Raw genomic sequence first — 10,449 nt, 5'->3', positions numbered from 1 at the left:
TGTTGCAGTAACAAACAACGCGATTCGCCATTAAATGTGGGCAATTGCTGCTAATTGAAAAAAGTTTAACAATTTTAATTTTTATGTGATATGCAGTTATCGATAGTGCTCGCCATCCCACGATGAATGTAGATTGGGGATACGTTAGCGTAAGCACTGCTACGTTAGCCCACAGATGTTCACATTAACATTTCTGTTAAATCGAATTTACCGCCAACTTTATCGGTTATGTTGGGTTTGAACTTAACATTTTTAACTAAGTAAGTTACAAAGTGTCCTTTGTTCCGCATTGTGAAATTAAAATATTTTTGGAATAGGTAATTACAATATTTCCATTGACGCTCTTATACGTAATACATACTAATTTTTTAAAATGTAGATATAGCATTTTATACCCGTTACTCGTAGAGTAAAACTTCCTAACTAGATTCGTTGAAAAGTACGTAACGAGTAGAAGGCAGCGTTTTCGCCGTATAAAATCTATATACATGTATGTATATATGTATATTTTAGGTTCTTATTGGTCTTCTAAATTTCTATCGCTTTGCCAAAAAGGTTTTGTTACGCCTACTCTACCGCCCGCAAACCTCCCAAAAACTGCCACGCCCACACTTTTGAGAAATGCTGTGATATATTTTAGTAAGTCTCGTAAATTTCCATCGATTTGCTAAAAACTTTTTGCCACGCTTCCTAGGAACAGGTAAGACTGTCATCGCCCTCAGCCTCGTCAGCTGCAAAAGATAGAAAATAAAGGTAATAGGAGGTCGTACCACGGATGTCAAGCAGTTATCACTTACAAAGAATTTGCAGACCGAACATCAGCGCGAATCCCGCCACGGCGGCCACAAGGGCCCTCCAACCGGCGTGGCTCTCGGTGAGGATCTCGAAGAAGACCACGTACAGCAAGGTTCCGCAGGCGATGCCCTGAAGCACTCCGGATGGCAGACTGGGCTGACCCGCCGCCACCTGCTGGCTGATGCCCAAGCCAACTCCGATACCAATGGGCGTAACAATGGAGAAGGTCACCAGGTACAGGATGGCCAGCGAACTGCGTGTGCGGGCGACCAGGAGCTCCATGCCCACACAGAAGGCCAGCACCAACTTGTGGGCGGAGACCGCTCCAAACATGAACCACACGGTGCTCACAGTGCCCTCCAGACCAATGGCCATGCCCTCGAACAGTTCGTGGAGCGACAAGGCCAGGATAATTCCCAGCCCCCTGGCAGAGGATCCTTCGTCCGATGGCACCGGCATGTGGGAGTGGCCGTGGTGATCCTTGGGCTGCTGTGGCGACAAATCGTTAACTTCCACTGCTTCCTTCGAATGTGGATTGAGGAGTACACTGTGTCGAATGCTGCGTCCTCTTTCGAAAGCCAGACTAGCCACCGACTCCTTCCGACTGAGCTTTTGCTGGTGGTGCCGCACGAAGCTGGTCATCAGCTCGTCCAACGCGTACATCAAGAAGAAGCCCGTGCAGAGCAGCATTTCCGCCAGGGCAAAAGGCGTTTGGGCAAGCAGCCCGCATTCTTGGAGCGCATCCACCACCTCGATCACCTCGGGCAGCATGTGCAGGAATGTGGTGCAGATGAGCACTCCGCCGCCGAAGAAGAGCAGGCATCGCACCACCAACGACGAGCGGGTCTCCTCCGGACTCGCCTTCGTCCAGTGGAAGTACCTGTTCAGGACGTAGGGAAGGCTGCCGCACAGCACGGTGATGATCACGAGCACCACCATGGCAACTATCTTGGCCACCAGCAGCGCCTTGCGATCCACGTCGTGCGTTTGATCCTGTGGCACAGTTGCGGTAGCGCCCATCTTTACGTCCCGAGCTGATGTCTTCGACTGGGCTGGTTGGAACTCACAAACAGACTAATGGTTTATATTTCCAGTCATATATCAACGGGAGGCGATGGAAATCTGATCGCTGATTGATACGCGGATTCACGGCAGACAGCGGGCAAGCCCCACAGCCCAGAACTGTTATCTATTTCGCCGACCCCTGGACAGGTGGCTCCCATCGGACTCAGCGATAACCGAACCATAGTTCTGCTTAATTTTATTCTGCGGGAATTGTATGATTGGGAGAAGTTTTGTAATGTGCAGGAACATCGGAAGTATTTCCTGAATATTATTATTGATACACTGAGATAATTTATTGTTCCTTTAAAGTCGATCTCATTTAAGGTTTATATGGTAAGGAATTGAAATCGCAGCACAAAACGTATTTACATATGTAGGTACATATTGTAATAGGTACGTTGCTGAGTTTTTGGCTGCATAAATATTCCTGATCAGGATCAGTAGCACAGTTGATTTGGCCATGTCCGTCATACTTTAGGATTTAGAAATTCGATATCAAGTTATTTTACATGTATCTAAAGATGTGATAAACGCAAGAAGCTCTATTCCAAAAGTTTTTCGAATCGGAAAAAATGTATTACAATTCAATAACATAAGTTGTAGCAACCGCTAGGTGGAGCTGATGTGCGCACACGGAAACAGTTTGGAGCTCGTTTTATGAATTTCCCTCACAGAGGGTGCGATTAAAGGGTATAAGATAGTTGAGGGACCGACTATTCCGTTCACTCTTGCTCTATTTCCCAAGAATATCTTTTATTTTTCCATCTAGGGATATATTATGTCAGGCCTTATTGTTCGAGGCTCAAAGCCGTTTTTCCTGATAGATATTCGAAGGAGCATGTGAACTGGCTCTTCCCCTTGGCTTCGCCAACTGAAATAAGAAAGTGGTAAATTGGTTTCTAAATTCTTGCTGCTTTCAAGTGTGCTTACTTGCAATCTGGAGGCCAAACATCAGGACAAACCCCACCATTGACGAAAGTAAAACGCGCATGCCCGCATGGTTTTTGGCCACAATTTCGAAAAAGACCACGTAAATGAGGGTGCCACAGGCCAGCCCCTGAAGGATTCCTGATACCGTGCTGGGCTGATTTGCCGCGGCAGATTCGCTGACTGCCATTCCGACGCCCACACCAATCGGAGTCACGACCGAGAAGACCAGAAGGTAAACCACGGCCAGCAGCCAGCGGGTATGGGCCATCATGACCTCCATGCCGATGCAGAAGGCCAGGACGAGCTTGTGGACGGAAATGGCTCCGGTTATGAACCACACCGTGCTCACACTCATCTCCAGCCCTATGGCCATGCCGCCGAAGAGTTCGTGCAGGGAGAGGGCCACGATAATTCCGAGGCCTCGCAACCAGTTGGGCTCCTTAGGACTTTCTCCAAGCTGGACCATCATCCCTGCCCCTATCTCATCGCCTGCCTCCCGCAGCTTCTTCTCCTGCCGCCGACGTACCACTAAGTGCATGGTCTCCTCAAAGCAGTACATTAGTTAGAAGCCTGTGCAGAGCAGAACCTCCGGCAGGCCGAAGGGAGTTGGGTCCAGCATGCGGCAGTCCTGGAGAGCACTTACCACCTCGACCACCTCCGGCAGCATGTGGATGAAGGTGGTGGCTATGAGGACACCTCCGCCGAAATCCGCACCACCTTAAATTCGCGAGCATTGTGTTCGGGTCGCTGGGTCCACTTGTAGAAGCGATCCAGAATGTAGGGAATAAAGCAGAAGATCAGGGTCACGAGCAGGAGTACCACTATGGCCACGATCTTGGCCACGATCAGGTGTTGGTCTGCCATTGCAAGCGGAGTGACTGGTCCGAAATCATGCCATTTACTTTTTATAGTGGACCTGATGTCTAGTCAGGTGCAGGTATCGGCAAATTGGCGAATATTTACTTATAGTAAGGGCTTAGTGGTTTCGACTTAAGTTGGTCGAGCAAAGGGTGCACGGCAAGATCTACCTTTCGGTTTAACACATATTGCCACTTGAATATTAGTAGATATTAACCAATATTTCCCTCGCTACCAGTATGGCCTCATTGGTTTGTTTCGCTGCCTTAGAATGTCAATGGCAGATTTCAGCGCGAAATTTCAGCTGGCGAAGCCAAATAATTTGTTGTCAACGGCAGCCAAGTCTTCTGCAGCCTGGAATCTATGCGCTATCACTGGGTTGTGGAGACAGTTTGCCTGATAACTTCGCAGTTGAGATATCGTTCCCAAATGCTGAGTACTGACACAGATTGTGAGTCACATTAAATGTGTATCTGCGAGCTGAGGCAAAAAATACTTCACTCGTTGAGTGTTCTTCGAATACTTAGATTTTGTGAAAAGTAGCGGACTCTTGAAATTAGTTTTTTCTATTGTTTTTAGTTGTATTATTTCTATCGATATGCCAAAAAGAGTTTCATACGCCCACTAGTTGTGTAAGGGGTATTTGATAGTCGAGGAACTCGACTATAGAGTTTTCCTTTGTTATTGGTTAGACAGGTAACTATAAGACATTAAATGTGTATCTGCGAGCTGAAGCAAAAAATACTTCACTCGTTGAGTGTTCTTCGAATACTTAAATTTTGTGAAAAGTAGATGGACGCGTTCGTATCTTGATCATAATAAATAGCGGACTTTTGAAATTAGTTTCTTCTATTTTGTTTTTAGTTGTATTATTTCTGTCGATATGCCAAAAAGAGTGTTCACACGCCCACTAGCTGTGTAAGGGGTATTTGATAGTCGAGGAACGCGACTATAGAGTTTTCCTTTGTTTGAATATAAGATGGCGTAATTACAACGCAATTGGATAAACTTAGTTGTTTAGGACGTTCTTAGAAGGGAGACTATAAGACATCCTCAACGAACACTTTGGAGTTCAAACTTATGTATAATTAAAAATAAGTGTTACGCACATCATCCAATAGTTTATTAAGTATCATAGGCCGTAATGATTTACTGTAAAAATTATTAATGGCATTTATTAAATTTAAATTTAAAGTAATTACTATGACTTGATAGTGTTCTTCTGTAACTGATTTCAATGATGTACACGGGTGAGAAGACAAATAGATGTGTAAGTATGATATACATGAGTTTTGATTTTAATGGAAGCATCGGAGTTTGTTGAAGTTATCAAGTTGTCGCAAAAGATATTTCAAAAGCAATGGATTGTCTCCAAACAGTGGATTGCATGCGTCTAATTTAGACGATTGGATGACAGTTTAATGTGCATAGATATGCGTGTATTATGTGGCTTTCATTTCAAGTTTGGCTCGCTCGCTTTTGTGTGTCTTGTGGAAAACCCTCCATCGTCGTTGATAGCCGTTCAACATGATTCAGTACATTCTTCCTACTTCCCCTACTATCCTATTCACGACTGCTTGGGGTGCTGAACGGGAGGCGGCGGCGCCGGCTTGAAGCACTGCAGCAGGAAGGCGGTGTAGACCACAAAGGCCACCGCCAGCGCAATCAGGGCATACATAAAGATGTTCAGCTCCGGCTGGCGGAAGCGGTTCTTGCGCAGCCATTCCAGCACTTCGTCCTCGGACAACAGATCACCTTGAATGGGAATTAGCTGTTATCGAGATTTCTCCAGATCTCCCGGACCATACCCCTGTATATGCTGGGGAACCGTCGTCGGAAGTAGACCATCGCCGGCAGCTTGGTAACGCCCCACTTCTTGGCATAGCGCGAGTCGGCCATCTTGACGAAGGTGATGTCCAGGTTGTCCGTCTCGCTGTCGATGTTCTCCAGTTTCTCCAGCGCTGCAGTACTGTCCGGCTGATTGTGTTCGTCTGAGTAAAGGGCGGGTTTGTACTAATCGAAAAATGTGTCAGAAAAAACGTGTCAGAAACTCACAGAAGAAAACGGCTAGGAACTCATTTTCCTCAAGTAGTTTGTCGAGCATCTTTCGGTTTACTTCCTCTATTTCGTTTTTGATTTCGAACACATCCTGTGACGTTAGCCAGGTAATCACCTTGTCGTGTTGGTGCAGGTCACCGTCGTACAGGACGGGCACTTGTTTTCTGAAGTATGGAACGGTTCAAAAACTTGGCATATAGCTCTGACTGTATTCTTACCGGAAATAAACCAGGGAAGGTATATTTACTATCTCGTATTTCTTGGCTGCCTGGATGCTGGCAATCTTTACGAAGTCAATGCCAAACATGTCTGCCTCGCCATCAATCTCCTCCAGCTCTTCCAAAATCTCCTCGCACTCGGCACAATCATCGTCATCTAAGAAAGGCACGGGTCAAAAGACTTTGCTGTGGACTCATCCAAGCTACAGTACTCACAAAAGAAAACAACCAATAGAGTGGACTCCGCCATTAGACGATCCAGCATACGCTCGTTGACCTCCTCTATTTCATCGGCCAACTCGCGGTTGTCATCATCGATGAGCCATTCCAAAACGGACTGCTCGTTTTGCAGGTCGCCCTCAAACAGTAATGGATTTCCATTTCTGCGCATAAATTCAGTTGCCTTTAAAGCTTAGTTGCAAAGAGATCTTGTCACTTACCTGAAGTAAACCAATGCCGGGAAGGTCTTGATCGAGTAACGTTTCGCCAGTTGCGGATCTTGGATCTTGACCATGTGAATGCCGAACACATCGCATTCGTCATCGATCAGCTCCAAGCCCTCTAGTATCTGGTCGCAAATGTTGCAGTTGATTTTGTCTGGCGATGGTAAATACATGGTAGTTCAGTTACCCAGTAATAATTAGATTTTATAATTAGAGCCAAGCTGGAGAACCGGTTAGCTGTAGTGTGAGAGGCAAAGAAAACGCCGTAACAAAAAGGTATTCCCGTCCAAACTAAATTCCAGTGAATTCTAGAAATTTGGATATTTGGAACAAAAAGTATATCAACAGCTAAGGGGAGCATGCAGGAATCTCATTTAGTTTGGTCGTAATACGATGGAAGCCTGGTTTAGTGCATTCAGAGGAATCGGTTCTGGGCACAGAACACCATTCCTTCGGAGGGTTAGACGTAGTTAGGGCTCCATCGAGCATGCGCAGTCGGAGCTTGGGGGTTTTTATTGTTTGCACGTGGAATACGGAAGGAATACCTTGTTTTTCGATACGTTTTCTTTTACGTGAGATGTAGTTTTGTACGAATTGGCTGGATGAGTGTTTTGTGGATTTGGTGGTGGTCAGGTTGCTTTCTTTAAGACTAGAGGGGGAGCAGAAACTGCGGCAGAAAGCGGGTTGCTTCCCATTGCGCTCTGGTGGTACTGAGGTCGGTACGGTTGCGGTTGCGGTTTCGTTTTCGTTTTCGGGTTCGGTTTAAGACAGGGGAAGGTTTTGTGGTTTATGTTCGATGCAGTGTGGGGCGGGGAGGATACAATTATTCAGAATGTGGTAGATCATGATAAAGTGCTGCAGAACAGTGGGCCAATCGAACCAGAGTCCGACCGATGGGAGCTACTCACAGAAGTACACGGCCAGGTACTGGGTCTCCTCCACCATTGTCTCCAGCATCTGGCGAGTGATCAGCTCAATGCGATCCTCGGTCTTCTGGGTAATCAGCCACTGCAGCACCTCCTCCTCCTCGCTGAGTTCTCCTGTAAGAAATTGGCTTAGTACGGGTTGCCCATCGATTGGTGGCTGCTTCACCCTCAAATACGTTGGGGATTCCTCCTTCGAAGTACACTAGAGCCGGATACTCGTGGACGCCATAGCCGTCGGCCACAGAGAAGTCCCTGGTCTTTACGAACGTTATGCCGTGCTTGTCGCAATCGTCATCGATGTTTTCGAGCTCCTCCAGAACCTTGGTGCACTGCTCGCAGCCATCCGCATCTGATGGTCAAAGGGTGTTATGGAATATATGGTTACAATCATTCAACACATACTGCACAGAACTACTCGACATACGGGGTACTACACAAGCACTACATATATGTATGTACAAATAAAAAGCGAGCTGAAGTTGAGGGGAAGTATGAAAGCAACGACTATAGTACATTTCATAAGTCCTGGTTCCACTGGCAGGATATCAGCTTACTGATTAGTGGGAATATCTTAGAGCCAGTGCATCTGGTTCGATTCACATATGCAATCCTTATGGTGCACAGTGGAATCAGCAATTATGATTAAATATTTGGATCATTGGATCCTTTGAGTACAAGTAATAAATCTTATCGGGATGAGGAAGATAACAGCTAACGTTGAGAACAGAAAGGGTCGAATATGACAGAGATATAGATATAGAGAAATGGCTGGAGCAACAAATAGATACAGTGGGTTTCGGATGGAGATTCTATGTTCTTCGGGTTTTTACATTCGCTGTACAGGGTGGAAGTGGAAGTGTGTATAGTGTGCGTTGGCAATTGGTATCTGGTTGTGCTGGGTTAAGTGGTTAAACATTCTTGGACTCATTCCAGTTGCACGAGTTCTATACAGAAAGGTGGGCTACCATCCTCTTGCTTGCCAGTTGACGCGTCCGGTGGAGCAGCTGCAGAGGCTGGCGGGGATTCCGCCTCGGCACCTGCCGCTGGTGCATCCTCCGCCCCACCAGCGGCCGCCTCGGAAGGATCTGCCTCACTGCCGAAGGCGGCAGCGGCGCTGGCTGCTCCGCCCTCCTGCTGGTGCTGATCGCGCTCCTTTTTCAGCCGCGCCTTGCGAGCCGCTTTCGAATTGCAAATGTCGCACTTGGTCTTGTTCCCTACGTTTGGGTATCGATTTGTGTGGTTCGGTTTGAGATTTCAGAGATTTCAGCACAGTCGTAAATAGAAATATAAATAAAGTCTTGTTCGGTTAGATACACAGAGCGCTGATAAGAGGCTTAGACTAGATTTATCTAAGTGGTTATCTACAATCATAAACACACAGTTCGCTGCAAGCTGTTTGCGCAAAAGGGTGGCACCAAACCCAAAAAGTACCTAATACGCGATGCAACATATGTTAATTTTTGGAATTTTTAAAACGGTGGAACAAACGAATACGTCTTCATTTTAGGCTGCTGATGGACGTAACATAAAGCGAACATCAAAGTGCACATTGTACTTTTTGCGAACTGATGCCACCAAACCGATTGCAGCACTTAAAACCTGGCTCCTCAGAGATATGGAAAATCATCAGTTGATCACAGACTCTTTTCGGCTGCCAACTTACAAAAGTAGACTGCGATGGAGCCAGACTCTTCGATCAGGTGAACGAGTCTTTCGCCTTCGAGATCTTCGATAACATCTCCACTTGGATCCTTTTGCGTGACTAGCCAAGTTAGGATCTGTTCTTCTTCGTAAAGATCACCTGCAAGGGAACGAGTTCAGGCTCGGAACTAACAGCTTTCTGAACTGGGCACTCCTACCGGCGTATATAACTGGCTCCTTGGATGTCGGCTTGAAGAAGACAATAGCGGGCAGTGCAAACACTCCGTACTCCTTGGCCATTTGCTTGTCGTCGATCTTGACGAAGTCGATGCCCGCCTTGTCGGCTTCGTCATCTATGTGCTCCACCTCGGCCAGGACGCGGGGACACTGCTTGCACTCATCGCTATCTGAGGGTAAGTCATGGATTGTGGGTTCATAAAGGTGGTCCAATCAACTGTGGACCCGGTGGGCCTGGCACTTACAGAATATCACCGCCACGTAGTCGGAGTTCTTGCGGATCTTCTCGAACATCTTGCGGTTCACCTGCTCGATGTGGTCGGTCATCTCCATGTTGGCCGGGCTCGTGAGCCAGTCCAGCACCTCCTCCTCGTCGTCGATATCGCCGTCGTAGTTTATATACTTGCCCTTGCGGAAATACGTCAGTCCCGGGGGATTCCTGAAGCCGTACTTCTTGGCCATCAGCTTGTCGTGCATCTTCACTATGTAAATGCCATATTCCGCAGCCTCGTCGTCTATTAGTTCAATGTGCCGCAGCACTCGTGGCGAGTCGGGATCATCTTCCTTGTCTGCAATTGCAAGCGACATGCCATTCGCATTAGTTTGAGTAATTCGAGTATTTTGTAAAAGATATTTTCCTTCTCAGAGACTTATTCCATAGAAATTATATTTTGCTTGTGTGTTTGGGCAGTTACAGTTTTTAGTGGGCGCGATTTACTAAAAGTATGTGAACTCCTAGATTCCTTAGCATTTACCTAAACACCGTTGCCGAAGTATACTTACAAAACACAACCGCTAAAAAGTCTTTGGTGCCTATATACTCGAAAAGTTGATCACGGCTAATGAGCTGAATGCTTTGGTCGGCCTTCTGTTCCAGAATCCAGTTGAAGACGTCCTGATTGCTTGCAATGTTACCTGGGTTCAAATGTAAAATTAATAGTCAGAACTCATCGTACTTCCATGTATTAGGTTGAAATGTGTGGCTTGTCCATTTGGTGGCACATACCTGGTGGCTGCAGTTTGTCAATCAATCATCAGCTTTAATCTTGAATATGTATACAAAATTAATGATCGCATTGTTATTCTCACCCCCCTCCCCCCAATGAAATTCAAAATCGGCACTTTGCCAAATCCCCAGCCGCCCATAAACAATGTTGCATGACTCAAAATATATGGTTTTGAGAGTACAGTTGCCTCTAGATCGTCAAGGTTTTTAGGAATACATTTTAAGATTTTTGGGAAGATAAGATTAAGATATGTTTGAAATTATTTAAGACA

The 10,449-nt window shown here is 46.2% G+C and overlaps 3 protein-coding genes across 3 annotated transcripts; all 3 read right to left on the bottom strand.

Annotated features, from left to right (window-relative positions):
- Positions 1 to 690: 690 nt before the first annotated feature.
- LOC6543035 (zinc transporter ZIP1) lies at positions 691 to 1,901 on the bottom strand. Its single transcript, XM_001970700.2, has 2 exons — positions 798 to 1,901; positions 691 to 731 (listed from the first exon to the last, which is right to left on the bottom strand). The coding sequence occupies exons 1-2, from the start codon at positions 1,813 to 1,815 to the stop codon at positions 691 to 693; spliced, it is 1,059 nt and encodes a 352-aa protein (XP_001970736.1). The 5' UTR covers positions 1,816 to 1,901.
- Positions 1,902 to 2,648: 747 nt separating this feature from the next.
- On the bottom strand, positions 2,649 to 3,654 carry LOC6543057 (zinc transporter ZIP1). The gene is given in 3 exon segments (XM_001970699.3): positions 2,649 to 2,731; positions 2,791 to 3,501; positions 3,504 to 3,654. Coding segments are annotated over 3 exon segments (945 nt in total).
- A 1,095-nt stretch (positions 3,655 to 4,749) lies between these two features.
- Positions 4,750 to 10,101, bottom strand: LOC113563695. The gene is made up of 14 exons (XM_026978538.1): positions 9,955 to 10,101; positions 9,417 to 9,740; positions 9,153 to 9,341; positions 8,957 to 9,094; positions 8,259 to 8,507; positions 7,460 to 7,642; positions 7,276 to 7,407; positions 6,913 to 7,077; positions 6,365 to 6,521; positions 6,141 to 6,307; positions 5,925 to 6,081; positions 5,704 to 5,870; positions 5,457 to 5,639; positions 4,750 to 5,403 (listed from the first exon to the last, which is right to left on the bottom strand). Exons 2-14 carry the CDS (start codon positions 9,646 to 9,648, stop codon positions 5,216 to 5,218), a joined length of 2,307 nt encoding a protein of 768 aa, XP_026834339.1. The 5' UTR covers positions 9,649 to 9,740; positions 9,955 to 10,101; the 3' UTR covers positions 4,750 to 5,215.
- Between the last annotated feature and the right edge of the window lie 348 nt (positions 10,102 to 10,449).

This window comes from Drosophila erecta, unplaced genomic scaffold (assembly GCF_003286155.1).
Source record: "Drosophila erecta strain 14021-0224.00,06,07 unplaced genomic scaffold, DereRS2 tig00000055-arrow-pilon, whole genome shotgun sequence".
Lineage (NCBI taxonomy): Eukaryota > Metazoa > Arthropoda > Insecta > Diptera > Drosophilidae > Drosophila > Drosophila erecta.
Note: the sequence above shows the minus strand (reverse complement) of the source record. Positions and strands in the feature narration are given on the sequence as shown.